General features: G+C 44.2%; 1 protein-coding gene and 1 pseudogene across 1 annotated transcript; both read left to right on the forward strand.

Moving 5' to 3' along the window:
- The first annotated feature begins 1055 nt into the window (after positions 1-1055).
- LOC115073492 (olfactomedin-like) lies at positions 1056-27277 on the forward strand. Its single transcript, XM_029571940.1, has 6 exons — positions 1056-1282; positions 3501-3581; positions 10770-10922; positions 11285-11500; positions 24800-24950; positions 25542-27277. The coding sequence occupies exons 2-6, from the start codon at positions 3510-3512 to the stop codon at positions 26369-26371; spliced, it is 1422 nt and encodes a 473-aa protein (XP_029427800.1). The 5' UTR covers positions 1056-1282; positions 3501-3509; the 3' UTR covers positions 26372-27277.
- LOC115073064 lies at positions 16348-19912 on the forward strand (annotated as a pseudogene).
- Positions 27278-27332: the final 55 nt, after the last annotated feature.

Below are 27332 nucleotides of genomic sequence, written 5' to 3' on the forward strand. Positions count from 1 at the left end.
TGGAGTAATAAGGCAGACAAAACCCCCACCTGGAGCAGCAAAATAGTCCGTAATCCCTCCTGAGATGACAGCAGGACTGGTCCGGACCCCTCCAGGGTCGGCATCAGGACTGGCACGGACCCCTCCAAGGTCGGCGACAGCAGGACCAGTACGGACCCCTCCAGGGTCGGCAGCAGAGCCGATTCGAGCCCCTCCGAGGACGGCAGCAGGACCGGTTCAGACCCCTCCGGGGATGACACAGCCAACACAGGTTCTTCTCGGGGTAGTGCAGCAGGCTCGGACCCCTCTCGGGGCATTGTAACAGGCTCAGACCCCTCTCGGAGCATTGTAACAGGCTCAGACCCCTCTCGGAGCATTGTAACAGGCCCGGACCCCTCTCGGGGCATTGTAGCAAACTCGGACCCCTCTCGGGGCATTGTAGCAGGCTCGGACCCCTCTCGGGGCGTTGTTGTAGGCTCGGACCCCTCTCGGGGCGTTGAAGCAGGCTCGGACCCCACTCGGGGCGTTGAAGCAGGCTCGGACCCCTCTCGGGGCGTTGAAGCAGGCTCGAACGCCTCTCCGGGCGTTGTAGCAGGTTCGGACCCCTCTCGGGGCAATGAAGCAGGCTCGAACACCTCTCCGGGCGTTGTAGCAGGTTCAGACCCCTCTCGGGGCGTTGTAGCAGACTTGGACCCCTCTCGGGGCGATGAAGCAGGCTCGGCCCCCTCTCGGGGCGATGAAGCAGGCTCGGCCCCCTCTCGGGGCGATGCAGCAGGCTTGGATCCTCCTCTTGGGGCGATGCAGCAGGCTCGGCCCCCTCTTGGGGTGCTGCAGCAGGCTCGGCCCCCTCTTGGGGTGCTGCAGCAGGCTCGGCCCCCTCTTGGGGCGATGCAGCAGGCTCGGCCCCCTCTTGGGGCGATGCAGCAGGCTCGGACCCTTCTCGGGGTGAGGCAGGAGGCATGGATCCTTCGCGGGGTGAAACAGCAGGCTTGGACCCTTCTTGGGATGCAGCAGGCTCAGGTGGCAGAGCAGCAAGGTTAGAAGCAGTGCACATGGAAGAGACAGATTGCACTGCTGTGGGCTTGAATCCTGGAGCCAAAGTCTGTAGCTCCTGATTTTGTTTCTGGAGGAGCAGTTTAGAGAAGGCACAGGCAGTTCTAGGACATCTAGGGAAGGTGCTCGTTAGTGTCCCAACAGCAGCTGTGGGAAGCAGAGCCCTGCTAGAGTTAATCAGCTCTCTCCGTTTTAGAGAAAACTGTTCCCGAGGATCCAGCACTGGTGTCACAGAAACCTTCTTGGTCAGGTAAGTCCTGGGTTTTTCTTTCCACAAACTGTCAGCTAACATGTCTGTTTTAGTTGAGCCAGAAGCAGAATACCGGTTAGGAAAGCTGATAGTTTTTTCTAATGGAACAGCTGGTCTTAGAGCAGAACAACGGGGGCAGGGTTTGCCTGGTGGTAACAGACACGGAAGACAGGAGCATTTCCACCACCCTGGTTTTGGAGTTAGACAATTTAAACATTCCTGATAAACTGAGACATTCTTCTTATGACAATTGCTGCAAACCCAATGCTCTTGATCTGAGAGTTGACATGCAAGACAGTTCTTGTAACTAAGATAGTTCAAAGTCTGGCAACAAGCACAGACATAAAAACTTGGAGGCTGAGGCATAATGTGAGTAGAGGTAAAAGAAAAATTGGCTCACCGGTAGTACCAAGGCCTATCTCTTCCCCTGGAAAATTAATGGCTTCGGCATACTGTTACGCTTGGACTCCGGTCAGGCGTCATGAACACCACCCAGCAGGGTGGCTCCAGCTGGAGAGAGACAGGAAGCTAGAAACAGAGTCTGGTTCCAGTCTGGGTCAGGGCAGGCAGCAAGTAGCAGAGTCAGGGTTCAGGCTGGGTCAGGGCAGGCGGCGAGTAGCAGTGTCTAAGTACAGGCAGGGTCAGGGCAGGCGGCAGTCAGCAAGGTCTGGGTCCAGGCTGGGTCAGGGCACAGTAAGCAGGGCAAGGCAGGTCAGAAGGCCCGTAGGCCACACACACACACACACACGCACAGAAGGCCCGTAGGCCACACACCAATAGCGGGGCAAGGCAGGTCAGAAGGCCCGTAGGCCACACACACACAGAAGGCCCGTAGGCCACACACCATAAGCGGGGCAAGGCAGGTCAGAAGGCCCGTAGGCCACACACACACAGAAGGCCCGTAGGCCACACACCATAAGCGGGGCAAGGCAGGTCAGAAGGCCCGTAGGCCACACAAGCGGGGCAAGGCAGGTCAGAAGGCCCGTAGGCCACACACACACAGAAGGCCCGTAGGCCACACACCATAAGCGGGGCAAGGCAGGTCAGAAGGCCCGTAGGCCACACACACACAGAAGGCCCGTAGGCCACACACCATAAGCGGGGCAAGGCAGGTCAGAAGGCCCGTAGGCCACACACACACAGAAGGCCCTTAGGCCACACACCATAAGCGGGGCAAGGCAGGTCAGAAGGCCCGTAGGCCACACACACACAGAAGGCCCTTAGGCCACACACCATAAGCGGGGCAAGGCAGGTCAGAAGGCCCGTAGGCCACACACACACAGACGGCCCGTAGGCCAGGTATGGAAAGCAAGGAAGAAGGCCCAAAGGCCGCGCAAGGCAAGGCCAGGCCCGAAGGCCGCGCAAGGCAGGCTAGAGCAGGGAGCCCAGGTGAGCTCGATGCCGAAGCACCGAGGCAACTGTCAGGCAGGGTTATAAGGGCACACCCAGAGCATAGAGTGGACAGGGGAGATAGACTGGGCCTGTCAGGAGAGCCAGCACTAGAGGGACCCCTGGTGGTGAGGCGGTTGCACAGCAGCCACAGCCATAACAGTTAGGGTGGTTTCACCATAGGTTGAAAGCACTTGGTGGATGGTCAATGAAGCTTGGGCATTCTCACTTTTTTATAGTTTTTGCTTGTTCTGTATTCCAAATTAGGTTAGCTCCGAGACCTTTTCTTTCAGATCCTACCAATTTAGTGAGCTATGGGTAGAAGCTATATTTCTTTGGTAAATTGTTGCTTAATGACATTGATTTGGTCTGGATGTGTTCTCTTCAAGTTTATGCTTGATATATTGTTATAAATGAAATAAAAACTAAAAAAAACCCCAAACCATAAGTTAAGCCTATGCAGCGCTCTACATTGGGGGGTGGCGGTGGGGGGGGGGGGGGGGGGAAGTGCTTATTTATGTGCACAATTTTTGTACACAGGACTCTTTGCTAAGTCAGAAGTAAAGTTCAGCACACAATCTGCTCACTAGAATGTAGGGACAACCCAGCACACCTTATAACATTGGGCCCTAAGAGTAACAAAGAACCCCTTATCTTTGGGAAAGAAAGCCATCAAGTTTAGAGAGAGGATAAGGTAATCCAGTTGTTGAGAAGATTGCTTCCTGGCTTTCTGGCACTATTCCATCCCCAAAGGTTTTTCCTCCTTTCTGGAGCACTGAGGGTAATTTCCTGCACCTGGTTCACTATATAAATGGATTCATTTTATCAGGGCTTACCCATGTGGAACACAGACGAGATGTTTCATCTGCTCCTCATTGCACTCGTGCTGCTGCAGGTTGCAGCTCTCTCGGTGAGTATTGCAATGGATCACTCATCTATCTGCCGATAGAAACATAAAAGCTGATGAAAGTTAAGACCGCCGGACCAATCTTATTTGTCTCATTTTCCCTATCTATTCCGATACCCCAGACCCTACAAGATCTGCATCTTTATCCTCACTTCCCAATACTAAGGATCTTCTGTACTTGTTCCACGACTTCTTGAATTCCAATAATGTTTTGCTTTTCAACTGTTTCCATTGGGACATTATTCCATGCATCTACCACCCCTTCAGTGAATAATTTATTCTTAGGCTACTCCTGAGTCTCCTTTATTCTACAGTTTCTTTTCTACCAAAATATGCTTGCCACAAATACCTTTTCAAGTGTTTGAATGTCTCTACCCTATCTCCCATCTCCCTCTTCTCCTCCAGGAAATAATATTTAGAGTCCTTAAGGCTGCCCTCATAGGGCCCATGCACTATGCATCATTTCGATAGCCCTCCTCTAAACTTCATCTTTTCTGTCTATACTCCTCTGGATAAGTGGCCTCCAGAAGAGGTTTTACCAATAACAGAGGTATAATGACCTCCTTTTTCCACTGCTTCATCCCACAAGATGAACCACATTACAAGAATCACCTAAGAAAGTATCCTATCCTTCCGTGGGTAGTGAATGTGGAAGTGTAAGAAACAAGGCTGCTTAGTTCTTCTATTCAGAGGTTAACCACAAAAACTAAATTAGAGGAACATTTTTATGTCATGGTAACTGAGATGGTTGCAAAAGCCTTATTATGTAAATATCCTATTTTACACCTATTTTAGATGGATTATGGTTTTGTGTGCCTGAAAGCTGAAGCTATCCCAGTCAATCATTTCAATTCAGAGTTGAAAATCAGCATTAAAGTCTGTATGTTGCTTCTTATCCATACAATATCTCATGTTTTGGAATCCTAGTACTTCAAAAATATGCCTACAGCTACCTCTGGGGATACTTATGCATGCTAAATTGCAGCTTCTGAAAAAGAGGAAGTAATTACACATTTGTTGAGATTACTGTTGAGCAAACGTAGCCATAGGAAAATAAATTGACTTGCCCAAGGTCACACAGAGGGCCTGTGGCTGAGCTGGGGTTAGAACCCAGGCAGAGAGAAATAAGGTGATTTTCCCAAAGACACATGAAGAATTCAGGTGTCCCAGAAGCTCTCCTGGGTCTGTCCACTTGCTCTGACTAGTAGGCTACATCTCTTCCAATTGATACCCTGTAAAGAAAGAAATGGATAGATATCAAGAGATCTCACTGGAAAATCCAAAGGAGTCATTTGTATCGAGTACTAAAATATCCTGGAACGCTTCACAGAGTACAATCCCTCAAAACTTCTCTAGCCTAACATATTACTTTGTCTTTCCTACCGATTTCATTCTGCTATAAACCTTAAGAGATGCAGGGTAAACCAAAACCAAAGTTTCACTACTAATCAAATCTTGTAACGTTTCAGACACCCCCGCATGCCTTAGCCAGTAAGTCACGTAGCTCAGGCATTGATTGGGAGTCATAAAACATGGTGAGAAGTCCCCTCTCCAAAATCTGCCGCACCCTCACAATTTGCGTTACCTGAACTTCACCGAGTACCTAAAGAGGAGGTATAGAATCTGGTTTAGGAAAAGGTGGAATGGAGGAGGGCAAGGGTGGAAGCAAAGCAAAGCAGACGTAGCAGCCCAGCAGGAGGCAGCCTGTTTCTGGACTCCACCAAGCCCTCCAGAAGAGGCGGTCCTTCCTGTGTCTAATGATAAAGTCTGCAGGAGCTCTGGATATTGCGAATATGCCCAGCACTGAAGGTACATGTATATTTTATTCACTTAAATATTTTTATGTGATATTGAATGTATGGATAAGGTTTCAATTTTAGTTTTCCAGTTTTGCCTCTTTTTTGTTTAAGAACATGATTTGGGCAAACCTTTTTTTTTATTGTGCATGCTTGCATCATCAGTTTAGAATTTGTCAGTAGTGCAACCTATTTTTTTTATCAAATGCTAACATTGTCACTTACGGGCTCTGTGTAAGCAGAGACAGGCTGAGTCCATCCTGGTTTTATCCTTGCTGTATATATGAAGCTGGAAAAATTTGAACTAAGTGTTCCAAGATACAAATGGGGTAAAACCAGGATGGGCTTAGCCTGTGCAGATGACATGGAATCAATTTACCAACCTTACGTATCAAGACCCCCAATTATCCATGTTAAACATGAAGGCGGAGGAAGAATAGGATGTGGCAGATTGCCGGGTTCAGTCAGGGGTGCCATTATGCATATAGTTAAGGCTTTCTGTGGTCAATGTCAACCAACAATATATGAAAGCTAAATATAAACGACACCAGGCAGGTGGCACCTTATAGATTTAACCAATTTATTGAGGCCTGAGCTTTTGATGATAAGAGTCCACTTCATCAGATGCATGAGGTGAAATACAGAGAATGCTAACACGGTTATCCCTCTGAGTATCTAAATATAAATGGTTTCTAGTTTCCCTTTTCATTTAATATTTAGATAATCGGCTGCCCTTGTTTTATTTTAGCCCCTAATCTAGCTAGCTAAACCTCCAGAGGAAATTAGATAGCATTATAAGTAATCAAAGATCCACAATGCTGAGGCAAATATACAAATGGGAGGCAATTACTTCAGCAAGCTCCTGTTATCTGAGATGGACTTCCAAATTCCTGCTCTTTCACTGCTAGCAGAGTTTTTTGAAGGAGAAACTAATTCCTTCATTGGTTCATGCCTTCTGCTTGAACAGTCAAACTCATTCAATGATTGCGCGGTCAATCCCACAATGAAGGCCTGGCACACCTGGGTGCAGTTTGGTGGAGGTTAGAGCACAACATTTAAACTTGGTACTCTGTGGATTCTAAACCTGGCTCTGTCACTGACTTTCTCTGGAGTCTTGGGCAAATAGTTTCTCTTTGACCCTCCTCATCTATTCCACTATAAATTACCAGTTCCTTATGTCACTAACTCACTTAGCACCACCTTATAAGGCCACTGCAAATTGTCTGCATTGGGACACAGCCCAAAGGTAATTTTAACCCACAGACTGTTCCAGTTTGAAGGCAAAATTGTGGGCAGACGTTTGCTTAGAAACTTGCTGTGGGTTCTTGGGGCCATTTGCACCTACTGTCTGTTTTTCCTGGAAAATAGCACACACAGAAGACGTCCTCTCAATGCAAGTCCAAGTTTGCATGTTGTGGAAGAACATGCGGACTCTTAATTAATGTCTTCCACTTATATACCGCCTGACCAAAAAATGGCTCCAGGCCGGTGAACAATACATGAGGCACCAAAATACAATCCACACAGGTACATAAAGAGAACCTACATTTACAGACTTCAAATTAAAATAACACAAACAGAACAGAAATTCAACTACACAGTTTCAATTTTTCAGTCGCATGGAGGGAAGGCCAACTTTGAAACCGCCGAATAATGTGAGAAATGCTTTTTACCTGTGTAAATCGCTCTGAAAGTTGTCTTCTGAATAAGCATTTTTATTGTGCTGCTTCATGAAACGTGATTTTACGGAAGGAGAACGGTTCCGTTCTACACAGACGAATATAACATGCATGAAAATACCAGGAAAGCTGAATGAAATGTTACTCTCGCTGGCCAGTTTGGCTGCTGGTATCTGTGGGAAGTTTTATAATATAATAAACCATATTATTTTGTTTGTTTGTTCTAGTGGGCACCTGATGAGACAATGAGCTACGTCAAAAGCCTGGGGGGCAGCCACAGGGTGAGCTCGAAGAGCTTGTGGAGAAAATTATCCCCAAGGATACGGCAAAAATTATTATTGTGAATTTACGCTATTATTTTCCTAATTACACTTCTACAACTTATATATACATAGTAGGCAATAGTCATGAGCAGAACAGAGAAACCCTCCACTATTCTCAAAAGAGATCCAGGCAATTTTTGTCTGTAACTATAATATTTATAGTTTTCTTTTCTCTGTGCAAACCAAGAGCAGGAAGGCTTTCAAAAAGATACTGATGCACCTACTAATGGAAAGGAGCATTTTAAAAGCACACTGGTGCAGTAAGTTCGGTCACGACTTAACTCCATTCACTCAAATCGGGTCATCAGGAGGCTTATCAAGTGACTCCATGGCATCAGGACAGGCTGAGCCAGTCCTTGTTTTTGCTCCCCACTGCACTGATTTCTCTGTGAGGAACTACAAATCCAGAGATGAAATGGAGATAAGACCAGAACGGGCTCAGCCTGGTCCTCATGATGTGATCCATTGGTAACTGTAGTCATCAGTAACCCTCACAAGTTTGCATATACAGTATTCACTGTAGAGACAGCATGCTACGTGTACTGAGCATTGTAATGGAGTTCATCTTACTGTTTGCTAATCATACTAGTAGGCACTGAGAATATAGATGTTGAATTTCCTTAATTAGTCACTAACCCCTCTAACATATCTGGTAACATTTTCTTTTGATACTGCTATAGTGAAAATCGCTTTCATTTTCACTAAGATACATGTTTGGGTTTTTTTTTTCATTTCCTCTTCTCTACAAAAAGGATGCAACTCCAAAAGTTGCAGAATGCGGAACTCACAGCACAGTCGGCAGCTGCTGTGAAACCGGAGGCCCTGTTGTCATCATGTCTTCAGGGAAAACCAGCCTGGGAGAGAGAGGAGAGGCCTGAAACGGGGTCAATTCTGGTTCTGAACTGCCCTCTCCTGGTGAGCTAATGGGACAGTCAGTCCTCTTAGCAGGCGATGTCCCAGGATGGAGAAAAAAAAAGAGGAATGCAGGCTAGAAGGACATATCTAAGTTGTGTCTGTACTTTTTTTTTTTCTGTGCAAAATGTTTCAAATAATGTTCTAAATAAACATGTATTATGTTACCAGACTGAAGGATAGTGTTTTTATAGGAAGCTCACCCACGTTTTAAACACAAAACAGAGGCGCAGCAAGATCTGTAAAATTCATTCTAGGGCTCCATTCAGCAGAAAATTTGAAAGACATGAGAATGCTCTGAAGCCCAGCTGGCTCTGTGCCATTCAGACAGTTTGATTAGTGTTTGAAGCAAACTGTGATGTCAGTTTGCATTAGGAAAAATAGCAGCAGGCCAAATATCTCCAGGTATTTGACCACTTGAGGCTCCAGAATTTTGCAGAGCTGATTCTTTGCAAGCTTTTCACCTTTATTTGGATAAAGATGCTAGCGTGCAAGAGCTTTAGAAGCCTGAACAGACCCTTTCCTTAGATGCCAAGAAGTCAGTTTTGTCCAGGATCGGTAGGACTACTAGAGCTCTGCAATCCAATGCAGGAAAAAAATGAACCATAATGTCATCAGCTATTCCGTCGTCCATAGCTCAACCTTTCTGACATTTACAAAATCCTCAATAAACGTTTTAAATTTCAGTCGGTGCTATGGTTTATTGGCCATGATGGCCTAAGCCCCCCGCAGAAATAGAAGCCTCTAATCGCAAAGGCACATACACGATAGATCCGTGGCACAGGGAACTGCATCCAATGAGTTACATGGTGGATAACTTCTATCCCCCACTACCTACAGGCCGCTGTCTAGGTTTTCCTTTGAACGAAAATAGCTATTAGGTGCAAAATAATATTTTTCTTTTTTTTTTCCTTTTCATCCTACTGCTAGCCAATTTGTCTTTTGCTGTGCTCAAGATTCTACTCCAAATGATTCCAAGTAAGAAACAAAAGAGGGGTAAGGAATACAATATGAGGGCAAAAGACCTTATAAAGGGGTTTCTCCGATTATATACCATGGGAAAAGAAAAAGCCTTTGATAAACTGAGGATTTTCCCTGGCCACTTCCTTCCCCTCACCAGATGCAGCTTCCTTGATCTCCTAAGGACAAGAGGCCCCTTCAGCAGGCTATGATGAGAGACATCAAGGAGGATATCTTCAGACCGTTCAAGGGCTTTACACCAGTTTTCAAAGAGAAAGTATGCACTTCCTTCAGCTCTGAAACCTGCTGCAGCAGATACGAAATACGGGCAGTTTCGTGCGCCTGCTTTTTGTGCAGGCAGAATTTTGCTTGAAAAGCATTTGCAGAGATCTCAAAATGCAAGCTATGTGGCTACCTGGGAGCACCACACCTCTCAATGCCACTAGAAGTACAATACGCAGACGGATAGTACATTGAGGGTAGGCAAATCTGAGACAGGCGACCGAAGCAGGTAACTCGCTTTCTACCTAGGAAATTGCTTTTAAATTGCCTTCCCCATTACAGAAAAATGCAGAAACAAAATCCATCAGGTGAGTTCCATTATTGGTTGGGCAATATTTTGACGGATTCCTACTTCATCAGCCTACTTCTGTTGAAACATAGAATATGACGGCAGCAAAGGACCTCAAGCTCTAGTTAGTCTGCACAACTCTGTTCTTGTTCATTGCAGAGACTCCAGCTGGTCTTTGGCTTTCCTCTCACTTGTTCATAAATTGTACCATTTAGTTTGTGCTCCTGCACAACGCTTCCCTTTCAGGTTGACATGATGCCACCTCTGAATTAGAGTATAACTATTTCTGGTCTAACCTAAATGCTTTCTGGAGGCGCAGAAAGCACATTTCGAATTCAACACTTGATTTTACAATCATTCTTTGTTGCCATCCATTGTGGCATAGTAGGCATTTTTGCTATTTCTATCCAAAAACACCGTGGGGGTCAATATTGAAAAATTATCCGTTTATCTGAGTTAACCAGAAAGACATATCTAGTTAACTTAGATGGAATATTCAGCAGCACGGCTATGCTGCTGAATATCTTGAAAGAAATCGCTACTTGGATGGATAAGTCTTATCTAAGCTTAGACCTGCTATTGAGCTTATCCAGCTATCTAGCGATCACTGAATATAACTGGCTGTTTGGCGGCCGATAACTAGCCAGATAAGTCATACTTATCTGGCTATCAAGTGTTTAACTATCTGGCCCATTCTGCATAGAATCATGTCTGCAGGAGAATTCCACTCTTCTATGTCATTTCCCCATCCTAAAACTCAGTGTGCTATAACGTAGCTTTGCTATCTCTTTCATGGTCCTTGTATTGAAAGACTGGTTTACAATTGTGATGTGTAACTATCTAAGACTTAAGCAGGCATGCATAACAAGAATTGCATTCATAATGGTTCAGTTTTAAAATCTTTGACGAGACTTGTTGAAGTTACAGCTGTTGATCTGCATATTCCATAGGTCACCAAGACCGTACCTGGAGTAGTGAATAAGAAAGATCAATGTGTGTGCAATGTGGTCCTCCCTGAAAACATATTCCCTGCACAAAAACTGGAAGCTCTGGAGAAGACTGCTCACAGCCTGAACACAAGTGTCCTGCAGGAAATGAACAAAGTAAGCTCTTTGACTACTTTGAAGGGTTGGACAGCATGTAGACTGTGCTAGCAAGCATGCAACAGGAACACATATGACTGTAGTACCAGGAAACATTTGGACTGGTGGCAGTGTGCATGGGGCTCATGACGATGTGGTATTTAGGAGTGCTTCGCTTGGTGGCAGTGCATGTGGAACCAATGAAGATATAGTCCTGGAGAGACCTTAGCTTTATGACATTGAGTGTGAAACTCATGAGGCTAAAGTACTGAGAAGAGCATAGCATGATAAAAATGTGGGGCCCATTAGGCTGCAGTAGTGGCGAGTGCTTAGCTTTGTAGTAACTATAAAACCCTTCCAAGCAGTTCCTGATTTTCTTACAGCTTCAGGAATATGAGAATAGCTTGAAAATGATCAAGGAGAAGCTGGAGAATTTGACCCTCAAGGTGGACCAAATGAACGTTCCTACAGAAGTGTTGCTCTCTGAGGTGGATTTCAATCTTCTCAAAGCTGAAGTGAAGCTTATGGAAACTTTTGTGCATGATCTCCAAACTTCAGTCAATGGCAGCAACAGTAATGTAGATAATCTCTATAATGAGGTAAGAATTGGATATTTGTTGTAATCTCCATGAGAAATGTCAACATCAAGACTATGTAAGAAACAAAGTCCATATCTGGATACCTTAAATAGAATCTTGGTCTTTAGCTCAAAGGGGTAGTCTGCTACAGCAGATAAATGTTAGAAATAAATGTTCAAAACAAGCTTAGCCACCTAGCAACATTTTCCAAAAATGTACCACTACTAAATGACTAAATATAGCCACTTAGTAAATCTAGACAGTTATATTTAGCAAATCAAATTCTGAGCAATCATTAACAGGAGTGGAACTAGGCTGCTGATACTAGCTTTTAAAAAGGAGATAGAGCAGCTTTTAAACTAGAACTATGGGGAAAGTCCTCAGCAGCTCATGGTGCAGAGGAAGGTAAATTCAAAGGATACTAAAATAATAGGGGATTTAGAGCATCCTAATAGAGAGGTTCCAATAAAAGTATACATAGCCCATTTGCCTATAAGTACAGATCAGATTAGTAAAAAATTCCAAATTATCCCTATCAACTGCTAAGAAAATTGCATATACAAATAAAAAATGTACCTTGAAATATCTGCCTTCTAATGCCAGAAGTCTAAAAAATAAAATGTGAGAGTTAGAATGTATAGCATTGAATAGAGGTAGATTTAATTGGCATCTTAGAGACCTGGTGGAAGGAAGATAACCAATGGCACACTGATATACCAGCTTGGTGGGGGGTGGCACTTTATGTTAGGGATGGTATAAAGTCCGATAGGATAAAGATCCTGCAGGAGACTACATGCACAGTAGAATTTTTATGGGTGGAAATTCCATGAGCGATTGGGAAGAGTATAGTGGTGGGGGTATACTACCATCCACCTTGCCAAAATGAACAGAGGGATGATGAAATGCTACCAAAACTTAGGGAAGCTAACAAATTTGGCAGCACAGTAATAATGGAGATTTCAATTACCCCAGTATTGACTGGGTAAATGTCACATCAGGACATGCTAGGGAGGTACTGTTTCTAGATGAAATAAATTACTGTTTCATGAAACAGCTGGTCCAGAAACTGAAGAGAGGGGGAGCCATTTTAGACCATTCAGCAACAGTGATCATAATGCAATCAAATCTGTGTTAATAACAGGAGGGAGGCCATTATGTAAATCTACTGCTCTAGCATTTAACTTTCAAAAGGGAAACTTTGATAAAATGAGGAAAACTAAAATGTGCAGCTACAATGGTAAGAATTTACATCAAGCATGGACATTGTTTAAAAATATCATGTTGGAAGCCTAGACCAGATGTATTATTCCATGCATTAGAAAAGGCGGAAGGAAGGTCATACAACTGCCACTATGGTGAGGTGAAAGAGGCTATTTTATCCAAAAGAACTTCTTTCAGAAATTGGAAAAAAGAATATTGAAAAAGCATAAGCATTCCCAAGTTAGATATAAATCATCGATAAGGCAGGCACAAATAGAATTTGAAAAGAAGCTGGCTGTAGAAGTAAAAACTCATAATAAAATCTTTTTAAAATATATCTACCGCAGGAAGCCTGTGAGGGAATTGGTTGGACCATTAGATCATCGAAGAGTTAAAGGAGTGCTTAGAGAAGACAAGGCATAGTGGAAAGACTAAATGAATTCTTTGCTTCGGTTTTTACTGAAGAGAATTTGGGGAGATAGCTTTGCTGAAAACAGTATTTAATGGTGATGATCATCCCTGGGAACTCTGGATTCGAGCCAGAGACTTAGGGTTTAGAGACCTGTCTCTGGGAGAGCACCCAGAATATCTGGAGTCCTATAAATCACCATCTCTGCTCAGTTGCAGCCTTTTTCCCCAGCCTTCCCCTGGCTGCTGATTGGTTCTAGCTATCACAATGAACCAATCAGCAGTGAGAGGTGGAGAAGGACTGCTAGTCCTGCATGGATCAGGATAAACAGATGGAGAGATGGCAAGAGAAACTGTTAATGCAGTGTGATAGAGTAGGGGTGAGCAAACCTTTTGAGCCATGCTCCCCCTTCCATCCATACAATATGTTGGGCCCCGCACCCACAAAGTTGGGTTACATCTTGTAGATATATATGTGGGTGTGAATGTCAAAGTCTCTCATCAACCAATCAGCTGTAGAAACTTTTGCCAAATAGGCAATCATGCAGCAAGCCAGAAGCTCAAATTCCCAGTTTACATTCTCTTGAGGTTGCTGATAGGAGCAATCAGATGCACACAAACACAAACAGGCCGTTATTGTTAGCCTAGTCTTGGACACGCGTTTTCCCTTACCCCTTTTTCAGTAAGGGGAGGAAAACGCGCGTCCAACCCGCGGCATCTAATAGCGCCCTCAACATGCAAATGCATGTTGAAGGCCCTATTAGGTATTCCCCGCAATACAGAAAGTAAAATGTGCAGCCAAGCTGCACATTTTACTTTCAGAAATTAGCGCTGACCCAAAGGTCGGCGCTAATTTCTTCCGACACCGGGAAAGTGCACAGAAAAGCAGTAAAAACTCCTTTTCTGTGCACCCTCCGACTTAATATCATGGCGATATTAAGTTGCAGGTCCCGAAGAGTAAAAAAAAAATAAATTTGCATTTGGCCCACGGCTGTCGGGCCGAAAACTGGACGCTCAATTTTGCCGCCGTCCGGTTTCCAAGCCCGTAGCTGTCAGCAGGCTCGAGAACCGACGCCGGCAAAATTGAGCGTCGGCTGTCAAACCCGCTGACAGCCGCCGCTCCTGTCAAAAAGGAGGCGCTAGGGACGTGCTAGTGTCCCTAGCGCCTCCTTTTCCCCGTTTCTACCGCGCCACCTAATTTGCATACAGCATCGCGCGCACCGGCGAGGGGCCGGTGCGCGCGCCGGGAGAGCGGGCGTTCATCCGCTCTCCCGCGGATTTTACTGTATCGGCCCGTCTGAGAGGCAGATACCACACCACATCCAGACAGGCACCTCACAGTAACAGCAGCACAAACTCCATCCACTGCCAGACACATTGGGAACTAATACAAAACCCTACAAAAAAGACACTCAAAATCTATACTGCAAACTTATCATAACATAACAGTAGTAACACCAAGAACTCCAACAAGAGCCCTACCTGTGAAAAACCAGCACTGTAAATATTACACTGAGTCCCAGAATACCAATACAGAGCCACCATTCCTCATAAAGCAATAAAATCAAGAAATATAAAGCATAAATTATAATAGTGGAATCATACTAATAAAAGAATATTTCAAAACTACTGACAAATAGAACATATATTAAAGTCATATAAATTTGTTTACATTTCCCAAGCACCCATAAAATATTTCAAAACAGCACATATAGCAAATAACATCCAATAATTAAAACTAATGAGGATAAAAAAGCACCCCTGCTGTCCATACCTGGGAACTTGATTTCCAGTCAGCCTGAGATTATTGAGGATTAGAGGGCTAGGGGGACACCCAAACTTTATCCTCTCCTGCTCACACACACACTCGCATGTTTATTCTCTCTCACACATACACATACATACATTCTCTCATACATACCCACACACTCTCGTACACAGGTTCTAAGTTCCCCCCCCCCCCACACACACACCTCATGCACATAAAAGCTCTTACTCCCCCAGATTCCTTCATACACACTCAGGCTCTCATCCACACAGACCTCCAGGCAGGCACCCATTCATTCTCACACACATACACAGACCCCAGGCAGGCACCTAGTCTCTCTCTCTCTCTCTCTCTCTCTCTCTCACACACACACACACATACACTGACCCCCAGGCAGGTACCTATTCTCTCACACCCACACCCACAAGCAGGCACTCATTCTCTCACAAGCATACATACACAGACAGACCCCCAGACAGGCACTCTTTCTCTCACAAACATACCCATACAGACAGACCCCCAGGCAGGCACCCATTCTCTCTCTCACACATACACACACATACACACATACATACACACACAAGCTCCCATTCAAACACACACTGAAGGCAGGTCCCCTCTCTTTGTTTTGCTGGCAGCTTCAGAGCCTCTCCCATTCCTGCTGCCGTCACCACCACCGCATGGAGCCAATCCCGCTTCGCTGCTTCTGTTACTGCCCGATCTCCCCCTCTGTGCTGGCAGGACTAGCACTTGCTCCATGTTGTTCTCATGCATTGTGAGATCAGTATAAAGAACGTGTTATTCTCGTGAATTCTAATATCACGGGCCTGCACAGACACGGTATCCTTATCTGTTCAGCCGCTGGAGGGATGATGTCCACTGGTGGCAGCATGCCACCAGTGGACATCATGTGTGTTGGGGGGCCAGAGAGAAGAGAAAACTTGAGAACCTGTATGTGTGTGTGTATGTGTGTGTGGGGAGGGTCAGTGAGAGGAGACAGTAAGAGTGTATGTGTGTGGGTAGTTGGGGGGAGTAAGAATGTGGAGGGAGCCAGAATGGGAAGTAAGGATGAGAAAAGAGAGGGGCAAACAATAGAAGGGACAAAAATGTGGAGGTGGGGGGAGTGAAAAGAGGCAGCTGGAGAAGAGATCAAGAGTTGAGGAAGGGAAGGAAAAGGGAGAACAAGTGTATGTGTGGTGGGTGAGGGAGAGATAAGAGCAAGAATGTGGGTGGAAGAAAAAGGAGTTGGGATAGAGGGGAGCACAATATAGGGAAGAGAGAAGGCAATATATTGGAGGAGAGAGAGTCGTCAGGGGAAAATGAGAGCAAGGGCATGAGGAGAAAAAGGGGGAATAGGGAGGAGGAAGAAAAAGGGGTATAAACACCAGGGATGGCCGGAGATGGAGAAAGTGGACCCTGATTTGGGGGGAGGATTCCAGGGTGATAATACAGAAGGAAGTGGATGAGGAATGGAGGAGAGAATGCAGGAGAAATGGTAGGAAGAACGGTGAAAGCAGAGCAAGTAGGATGAAAAGGGAAAAAAGGAGAAGGGGAGAGAAAAAGAAGGAAGAGAAAGTGTTAAAGTATCTTCTGCTGAAGGAAAGAGATAAAGAAGGAAAGGAGAGAGAGAATTGAAACAGAAAATATAAATGAAGGACACCAGAGAGAGAGAGAAAACAAAGAAATAGAGATAAAGACAGAGAATGAGAAAAACAAGTCTGAGCCAGAAAATCAAGCCAGAGACACCAAAGATTGGAAATTTTTTTTTATCTGATAGAGAACTTAAATTAAGAAGAAAGTAGTTGGCGGGGGGGGAGGGCAGATGGAGTGGAGGAAAACTTTTGTACAGCCCGGCTAACCCCCACCCCCACTAATCTCAGGGTGAGTAGAAATTCCCAGATATGGTGATGATTCAGAAGTACTGAAACAAATCACGGTGAACCTGTTTGTGAGAGAATGAGTGAAGAACTGAAAAATTAAATTGCAGATCAATCACTAGTAATTTGTAACCTATAATTGAAATCTATTGTATCTGAAGACTGGAGGATGGCCAATGTGACGCCAGTTTTTAAAAAGGGCTCTAGGGGTAATCTAGGAAATTATAGACCAGCGAGCCTGACTTTGGTGCCAGGAAAAATCGTAGAAACTATTCTAAAAAATAAAATCACAGATCATATAGAAAAGCATAGTTTAATGGGACACAGCCAGCATGGATTTACACATGGGAAGTCTTGCCTCACCAATTTACTATATTCTTTTGAAGGGTTAATAAACATGTGGATAATGGTGATCCAATGGAGACAGTGTATTTGGATTTTCAAAAGGAGTTTGACAAAGTCCCCCATGAGAGACTCCTGAGAAAAATAAAAAGTCATGGGATAGGAGGCAATGTCCTATTGTGGACTGCAAACTGGTTAAAAGACAGGAAATAGAGAGTAGGAATAAATGGTCAGTTTTTTTAGTGGAGAAAATTAAACAGTAGAGTGCCTCAGGAATCTGTAAAAAATGATCTAGAAAAGGAAATGACGAATGAGGTGATCAAATTTGCAGATGACACAATTATTTCAAAGAGTAAAATTACAAGCACATTGTGAGAAATTGCAGGAAGCCCTTGTAAGACTGGGAGATTAGGCATCCAAATGACAGATGAAATTTAATATGGACAACTGCACTCTATGATGCAACATAAAAACCTGCTAGAAAAGTCTCTCAGAACTGTGTGCAGTAGCCGTGTAGGGGTATATTTTATATTATGTCATAGAACACTCTACACACAATCTGGTAAAGCAAAACTTAGTTTACTAAATGATGTAAATATATGGATAATACATCAGCAAAGTAACAACACTGAATACAGTATCACAGTAAGCTGTACATAAATCAATGTAGGTATATAGGAAACAAACAGAAATAAAGATAGCATATTAATCAAAGAACAAAGAACAAAAAGAAGAACACCTCCCTTATACGTCCTCCCCTATATAAACCAGTGTTCATAGAAACCTGGAAGACATGGGCCCAGGGACTCTGAAAAAGAACAAGTCACTCCCTGTTCCTTTCAGCTCATCCAACTAAAATAAACATATGCTATGCCTTATATATCCCTCTGCAAGCTAGATACTCCAAAGCATTTCAGTACCAATCTTTTGATCTCCCTTTTCGTAAAAGACACTAACTTATTATCAGCTCACTGGTATCAATACTAGTCTTTTGCATTTGATCTTCCCAGATGTTAAGAGATACCAAATGTCTTAGTCTTTGATGTCCCCAGAGACACCAAATGTTATTTTAACACTCTATCAGCTCATTGGTGCCAGGAAGTCACAGGAATGAAGGGAACAAATGATGATGGTGTCATGCCTTTATACAATCCCTATACTCAACTTATATGCAATATATTGATGCATACTCAATCATTAGAGTCTGTTCTAATCCATAGCTGTCTATTTGCAGTTCAAAGTCTTCCAGGGATCTAGCTAACTGGCCTAAAATTATCTTCTCACAAGAACCTATGTAGCAAAGCTGCCATACCAAAACAGCACTAATTTCCAGGTTCAAACAACATCAACCACCCTACAGGATGCTGGGCTTGATGGACCCTTGGTCTGACCCAGTATGGCATGTTCTTATGTTCTTTACCTGTGAAAAGGCAGCACTGTATTTGAATGAAGCCACTCTTCTTCACAATGTTAAAGTTCGGTACAGTAAGGACAAAATTTATACTTATGTGGCCAACATACTGATTGCAAAGAACCTATACTTTGATATACCTAACTTTATACCTCTGAGACCATTAAAATGTATCAGGGGATACATTTTAATGTATCCCCTGATACATTAACACTTTCTCTTCCTTCTAGATTACCCCTAGAGCCCTTCTAGATTACCCCTAGAGCCCTTTTTAAAGGGCTCTAGGGGTAAGCCCTTCTAGATTACCCCTAGAGCCCTTTTTAAAAACTGGCGTCACATTGGCCATCCTCCAGTCTTCAGATACAATAGATTTCAATTATAGGTTACAAATTACTAATGATTGATCTGCAATTTAATTTTTCAGTTCTTCACTCATTCTCTCACAAACAGGTTCACCGTGATTTGTTTCAGTACTTCTGAATCATCACCATATCTGGGAATTTCTACTCACCCTGAGATTAGTGGGGGTGGGGGTTAGCCGGGCTGTACAAAAGTTTTCCTCCACTCCATCTGCCCTCCCCCCCCCCCCCCCCCCAACTACTTTCTTCTTAATTTAAGTTCTCTATCAGATAAAAAAAAATTTCCAATCTTTGGTGTCTCTGGCTTGATTTTCTGGCTCAGACTTGTTTTTCTCATTCTCTGTCTTTATCTCTATTTCTTTGTTTTCTCTCTCTCTCTCTCTCTCTCTCTCTGGTGTCCTTCATTTATATTTTCTGTTTCAATTCTCTCTCTCCTTTCCTTCTTTATCTCTTTCCTTCAGCAGAAGATACTTTAACACTTTCTCTTCCTTCTTTTTCTCTCCCCTTCTCCTTTTTTCCCTTTTCATCCTACTTGCTCTGCTTTCACCGTTCTTCCTACCATTTCTCCTGCATTCTCTCCTCCACTTCCTTCTGTATTATCACCCTGGAATCCTCCCCCCAAATCAGGGTCCACTTTCTCCATCTCCGGTCCCTCTCTTTTCTTTGGGATGTTGGCACCACAGGTTTATGCAATACCTGATAAAGGCTTTCATGTCATGAAGGTACTGAAGATGAGCCAGTCTTATCACTGTATCTGGAGAATCAGGAGCTGGCAAGACAGAAACACCAAATTTGTCCTAAGATATTTAACAGAATCCTATGGTACAGGTCAAGATATCAATCCGCTGTTAGAAGCTTTTGGGAATGCCAAGACAGTTTGTAATAGCAGTCTTTTTTTTAAATTTGTAGAAATTCACTTTAATGAAAAGAATTCTGTGGTTGGTGGATTTGTTTCACATTACCTTCTAGAAAAGTCTCAAATCTGTGTATAAGGTCAAGATGAAAGGAATTACCATATTTTATAGGCTGTGTGCAGGTGCTCTGAACGAAATTCGACTAAAGCTTTAGTCGAATTTAAATTGTGGCTGCACTAGGTATTTTGCAATGAAAGAAACAGATAAGTAGATTCTACAGAATCGCAAAAGTCCTGAGTACCTTAAACAAGATTCCTTGAAAGACCCACTGTTAGATGATCATGGAGATTTTAACCGAATGTGCATAGCTATGAAAAAGATTGGTCTGAATGATGCAGAAAAACTTGATCTTTTTCCTTTGTTAGCTGGTGTCCTTCACCTTGGAAATATTGATTTTGAGGAATCTGGCAACACCTCTGGTGGATGTACCCTGCAGAAGAAAACTAGTCAGTCATTGGAGTGTTACACAGTGCTACTGGGACTAGATCAGGAGGATTTAGGTGTCATCTTAACCTCTAGAGCAGGGGTCAGGAACCTTTTTGGCTGAGAGAGCCATAAACGCCACATATTTTAAAATGTAATTCCATGAGAGCCATACAATATGTTTAAAACTAAATACAAGTAAATGTGTGAATTTTATGTAAGATCACACTTTTAATGTACAATACGTCTCTGAAAATATTACACCAGGCCTTAAGACACCAATACATCTCCTATTAGGAAAACGGACCAAGTCAGGCTGCTATAGAGTCCTACACAGAAACAACACGCCAGCAGAAAACCTCACCTGAATCACGTGCTGACCCTCACCTAACATAGAATAAAGAAACCAAAACGCATAACAAGAAGCATGCAGAAAAAACTGAATTGGAAACTGCAACAAGCCAGTGTAACAAAGGATAAAAAGAAACATCACCCATCCTTATAAAACAAATCAAGAAATATAAAATCATCAGCAGTAAAACTGTACTAACAAAAAGAACATATTTTGAAACAGCTGATGAGTGGAATATCCAATAATTAAAAACTCATATAAAACATTTCCAGATACCAACAAAATATTTCAAAATAGCAGACACAAAGATCCAGTAATGAAAAATAATAAGGATACAAAAATTTTTTTGCTCTGCATACCTGGGAACGTTTGATATCCAGGTGTCCTGAGATTGTTCTGAATTAGCAGGAGGAGGGGTGGTTTGCTTGGAACTTTCTCCTCTCTCAGTCACATACCAGCGCTCTCTCTCACACTGGCTCTCAGTTACACACCTATACACACATGCTCTCAGTCACTCACATATACACATGCTTTTTCTCTCTCACTTATATAGGCTCTTAATTACACATTTACACACATGCTGTCTATCTTTTCACGCTTACACACACACACACAGGCTTTCAATCACATAAATACATGCTGTCTTTTTCTCTCACACACAGACTCTCATTCACATGCTTACAAACATGTCCTCTCTTTCTCTCATTTACACACAGGCTCTCAATCACATACTCACATGCTCCCTCACCTAAACCAGCTGTCAATCACACACAGACACACATGATCTCTCTCTTACTTATACACACAGGCTCTTAATCATACATACACATGATTTCTCTCACACACAAAGGATCTCAATCATACACACATACTCTTTCACACAAACAGGTTTTCAATCACAAACTTACACATACAGGTTCTCAATCATACACTTACATTCATGCTCTCTCTCTCACAGGCAGGCTCTCAATCACATATACAGGCTCTCAATCATTCACATACATGCAATCTCTCACTCACACACACAGGATCTCAAACACACATGCTCGCTCGCTCATTCACTCTCTCTCTCCCCCACCCCGGGAACTCGCGGCAGCAGCAGCCTCCTCCCAACGCTAACCTCCTTCATTTTCAGCCCTCGCGAAGGCGGAGTCCCATCGGCCGCGGTTGAAACTCTCCATTTTCCTCCGAGCCGCGCTGCAGTCTTCTTCCCGTCGGACACTAGCGTGGCCTCTTCTTCCCGCGCAGGCACCCGATGCTCACCACTTCCTCTTCCGGGCTGCGGGAAGAAGAGGGCACCGGCGTGCTCTCTTCTTCCCGCGGCCCGGAAGAGGAAGTGGTGAGCATCGGGTGCCTGCACGGGAAGAAGAGGCCTGCGCAGGCACCCGATGACTCCCGCGCTGGCACCCGGCTGACACCCGATGACTCCCGCGCAGGCACCCGGCTGACACCCGATGATTCCCGCGCAGGCACCCGGCTGACTCCAGTCGTGCCGCTGCCGGCGTGCTCTCTTCTCCTCCCCCGCCCCCCGCGGCCCGGAAGAGGAAGTGGAGAGCATCGGGTGCCTGCGCGGAAGAAGAGACCACACTAGCGTGGTCTCTTCTTCCCGCGCAGGCACCCGGCTGACACCCGATGACTCCCGCGCTGGCACCCGGCTGACACCCGATGATTCCCGCGCAGGCACCCGGCTGACTCCAGTCGTGCTGCTGCCGGCATGCTCTCTTCTCCTCCCCCGCAGGCACCCGATGCTCTCCACTTCCTCTTCCGGGCCGCGGGGGGGCGGGGGAGGAGAAGAGAGCACGCCGGCAGCGGCACGACTGGAGTCAGCCGGGTGCCTGCGCGGGAATCATCGGGTGTCAGCCGGGTGCCAACCCGGGAGTCATCGGGTGTCAGCCGGGTGCCAGCGCGGGAGTCATCGGGTGTCAGCCGGGTGCCTGCGCGGGCCTCTTCTTCCCGCGCAGGCACCCGATGCTCTCCACTTCCTCTTCCGGGCCGCGGGGGGGGGGGAGGAGAAGAGAGCACGCCGGTGCCGCTGACTCCAGCTGTCCTGCCGCGTTCCGCCCGGGCTGACAGCATTTTAAGCCCGGGCGGCGGAGGACCGGGGAGCAGCTGGGTCAGCGGGGAACCGCGAAGTGTGGCGACACTTGTCTGCGAGCCAGATGCAGCCCTCAAAAGAGCCATATCTGGCTCGCGAGCCATGGGTTCCCGACCCCTGCTCTAGAGTGATGCATACAACAGCAGGGGGCACTAAAGGCACAGTTATCAAAATACCTCTGAAAGTGGCAGAGCAAACAATGCTTGGCTAAAGCTATGTATAGTCGCCTTTTTTGATCATGTGGTAAACCGGGTAAATTTGTGCTTCCCTTTTGAAAGCTCGTCCTTCCTTCATTGGAGTTCTAGATATTGCTGACTTTGAATACTTTGAACAAGTGCAAAGTAATGCATATAGGGAAAATTAACTCACACTGTGATTACATGATGTTGGGTTCCATATTAGGAGTTACAACCCAGGAAAAGGATCTGAGTGGCATGGTGGACAATACTTTGAAATTCTCGGCTCAGTGTGCAGTGGTGGACCAAAAAAATTAAAAAGAATGTTAGGAATTATTAGGAAAAGAATGGAGAATAAAGCGGAGAATGTCACAATATCTCTATATCGCTCAGTGGTGAGACTACACCTTGAGTACTGGTTGCCGAATCTCAAAAAAGATATAGCTGAACTGGAAAAGGTACAGAGAAGGGTGACCAAAACGATAAAGGGGATAGAATGGTTTCCCTATGAGGAAAGACTAAAGAGGTTTGGTTTGGAGAAGAGATGGCTGAGGGGGGATATGATAGAGGTCTTTAAAATCATGAGTGAAATAGAATGGGTAAATATGAATTGGTTATTTACTCTTTCAAATAATACAAAAACTAGGGGACACCTCATGAAGTTAGTAAGTCACATTTAAAATTGGAGAAAAATCTTTGTAACTCAGTGCACAATTAAACTCTGGAATTCATTGCTGGAGGATGTGGTAAAGGCAGCTAGTTAAGTTGGAACAAGTTCTTGGAGGAGAGGTCCGTAAAATGTTATTAACCGGATAGTCTTGGGAAAAGTCACTACTTATCCCTGGGCATTATCAGGATGGGATATATCTACTGTTTGGGCTCCTGCCAGGCGACATGGATTGGCCACTGTTGGAAACAGGATGCTGAGCTTGATGGACCCTTGATCTGACCGAGTATGGCAATTCTTATGTTTTTAGAAGGGGGTTAAGAGAAGAAACTTAGCTGGCTAGTGCTAATTTTCAGTGCTAGCCAGCTAAGGGGGTTATTTTCTAACCCTATCGCACGCGAAAAGGGACTTTTCGTGTGCGATAGTTAGATTGGGGCGGCGTCGGCACCGGAAGAGGAGGAGTCGGGGCGGTGTCGGGGCAGATGCTGCGGAAACTTCACTGGTGGCGATAAGGTAAGACCCCTTATCGCTGCCAGTAGCGCGCCCAATAGCACCACCTTTCTCGATGGCGCTATTGGGTACAAAAGCCGGCAGCGATAACACCGCAATGGTGCAATCGCTGCCGGCTTTTGCAGGCCCACCCCCCGCTTCGCCCCCCGGCCCCCATTACCACACGATTCAGGAAGGCTTGCGATTTTAGAAAATCCAGGCCTAAGTCAGCTGGCTATCCCTGTGCACAAGGATAGCAGACTTAAATCTAGCCAGTTATGTTGCATCTGAAAATTAATATAATATATCTATCTTGGCCACTCAGCGCCATTCTGAAAATTTGCCCCTATGCTAAGAGAAGTTGCTGACAGTGATCTGACCACAGTCATTAATATGACATTTAAGAGAGAACCTCATATAGGAAAGACAGAGATGTCTTGTGCTTCCACTGGAGCCATAGGATCGTTTAACAGAGAAAAAAATATTTGTTATGTTTTTAGTCAAAGGAGACATAAGAACTCTGTGATCAGAGGGCTTACCATAGTCATCAATAGTCAATTACAGTCACAAAAATCAACTTGTCAACCAGAATTTAGTGAAAAATCCATACCTTCCAGAATACAGCAGTGCCATATCACACTCAGAATTATTACACAGGGTAACTTTTGTAATTCTACAAGATTTAATTCATGTATAAAAGAACCTCAGGATTTTTGTAAACACTTTATAAAGCTTGTTGAAGATTGTTTTCTACATTAAAATTTTAAATAGTAAGTATAGGCATTAGCTGTCGCTGCTTTTCCTACCATACCTATCTTGTACTTTATCATTTTATAAAGGTTCAAAACATATCCAACACGGTTAATCAGCTGGAAACTTTTGACAAAAACAATGTTCTCACAGCACGCCGGGAAATTGATTCCCTTAGGAAACGTCTTGACGACTGCAAGAGAAATTCAGGAAATGTGGATAAAGAAATGCACTCTTATGGTTAGTACATCTGTTATTTTAAACTATAGGCAGAATCTAAAGCTTGATAATGCATTTCTTACTTTTTTGCAAATATTGAGTATGGTGGCATATACACACATACATGGCTGAGCCCATTTATGATAGTATTTTATAACCTGTGCATATCAGATTATACATGTACCTTTAACCCACAACATATGTGTGTACGTGTATTTACACACGAATACAGTCAGTGCATTGAAAGCAGGTATCTCAATGCATTGAACACATATACTTTTCCTATCTATTCTAAAAATATGAGCATATATTTTCCGGACCAAAAAAAAAGGCAAATTTATGCGGGTAAAGCAGTACATTTTAAAACACGCACATGTAATAGAAGCGACCAGTTTTACTAATTACTCTACCAGTTTGTTCAGTCCTTCCCCAGGTTCACTGAGATCCTCCTGGTTCTTCAGTCTGAACTCTCCCAGTTCACCCAGACCTCCCAGTTGGTCAACAGTACACCATCAACACTTTTAATAATCACTTATGTAAGATAAATCCCAGTTCATTCCAATTTATGGATGCAGAAATCTAAGACCTTGGTATTTTTTTATATTCCTTTAGGTGTGTGTGACCATAAAGGCATTGCAAGCATTGGCAAACCTTCCGTGGTGCAGCTCAATTGGAGAGGGGTTGCGCATAGACACGGAGCCTGGGGAAAGGACTCCTCGATGAAGAAGAGCACAAAGAAGAAGTACTGGGTGACCCCACTCGAAGCAGACGGCCGTCTCCTGGATATGTTCCGCGTCTACAATTCAAGCGATGATCTTCTGCTGTACAAGAACTCGGACGAGAAACAGCTCTCAGTCTTGGACAAGAGCACCAACCGGTGGAACCACACCAACAGTGGGCAGGGGGGCGGCATGATCATGTACGACAACTCCCTCTATTACAACTGCTACAACTCCAGGGACATATGCAAGTTCAACCTGGAGACAAACAAAGTGGCGCGGAAAGCTCTCACCAACGCGGCATACAACAACCGCTTCTCTTATGCCGGTGTCTCATTCCAGGACATGGACTTTGCAGCTGACGAGAAAGGGTTCTGGGTGACCTACTCAGCAGAGAAAAATTCAGGAAACATTATGATTGGCAAAATGAATGCCACCTCTCTTAGTATTGAAAGAATATGGATCACATCTCAGTACAAGCCCGGAGTCACCAACACCTTCATGGTCTGTGGGGTGCTGTACGCCACCAGGCCCCTGAACACTCGCAAGGAGGAAATATTCTACATGTTCGACACCAAGACAGGGAAGGAAGGCAGAATCAGCATCAAGATGGATAAACTGACGGAGACAGTGGACAGCATTAATTATGACCCAAATAGCCAGAAAATACACTTGTTCTCTGAGGGTTACCTGATGAGCAGTGATGTCTATTTTAAACACTGAAAAAGCACTGCTTCACATCCCTAGAACAGTGAGCTAAGCAGCTCTCAGATTGCTCTAAGATAAAATGATAGAGATAGATTGGTGGGATTTTATTTAGACCTTTTCTTGCCCTCTGGTTTCTATCCCAAACTCTGTGAGTACAGCATAACAAATGTAATGTTAGAAAACACTGGGAAGCTTCTCAAGTCAAGGAAATACCAAGATTTCAGGTTTTTTTTTTTCAGTTTATCTAATTTAAATCTTTTCATTTCAAATACTGTAATTTTCCTCCTTGATCTGAATCTGATAGTTGTGGAATTTATCTGTAATTCACTATTCCTACTGGCTGTATTGCTTTGCTTTATCTGTATTGTACCATTGCGGACTGGAGGAGAGGAGGCAGTTTAAATGTACTATAAGATGTTAATAAAGGGATCAAGCAGGTCTATTCTCCTTAACAGTATAGTTCTTTTAGATTGTACTCTTCCAGTTAAACCATGATAAAACCAGTGTTCGGTGTTTGTATAGATGGGTCGCACAGAATCAGGCAAACATGCTTTACCCCAGCATTTGTATTATGTCATCTTTTATACCGTAAGAGAGATTTTTCACAGCACATATTATTGTATTATTTAAACAAATATATTAGGTGTCACCTATTTCATTTTTCATACGACGATGACCTCCAGTATCTTTTGCCAGTTGTGGACTGGAACTGAGGTAGAGGGAGGGAGAGCAAGAGATTTTCCCAAGATCACACAGAAAATTAATGGCAACCTAGGAAATCAAACTTTGCATCATAAGCTGTCAGTTTCAATCTAAACTCTGGACCATATCTCCCCTGTCATGTTTTACAAGGCTGCGTAAAAACAAACATGTCATGCTGGGTCAGACCAATGATCCATCATGTCCAGTATCCTGTCTCTAATCTGGGTATCTTGAATTATTAGGAAGGGAATGGCAAATAAAATGGAGGATGCCA

Source organism: Rhinatrema bivittatum, chromosome 11 (assembly GCF_901001135.1).
Source record: "Rhinatrema bivittatum chromosome 11, aRhiBiv1.1, whole genome shotgun sequence".
NCBI classification, from domain to species: domain Eukaryota; kingdom Metazoa; phylum Chordata; class Amphibia; order Gymnophiona; family Rhinatrematidae; genus Rhinatrema; species Rhinatrema bivittatum.

Excerpts from the sequence above, each read along its gene's own strand:
- LOC115073492 (XM_029571940.1), top strand. The coding sequence starts at position 3,510 with ATGTGGAACACAGACGAGATGTTTCATCTGCTCCTCATTGCACTCGTG. Across the intron at positions 3,582-10,769 it reads TGCAGGTTGCAGCTCTCTCG|GTCACCAAGACCGTACCTGG; the intron begins GTGAGTATTGCA and ends CATATTCCATAG. Across the intron at positions 10,923-11,284 it reads TCCTGCAGGAAATGAACAAA|CTTCAGGAATATGAGAATAG; the intron begins GTAAGCTCTTTG and ends ATTTTCTTACAG.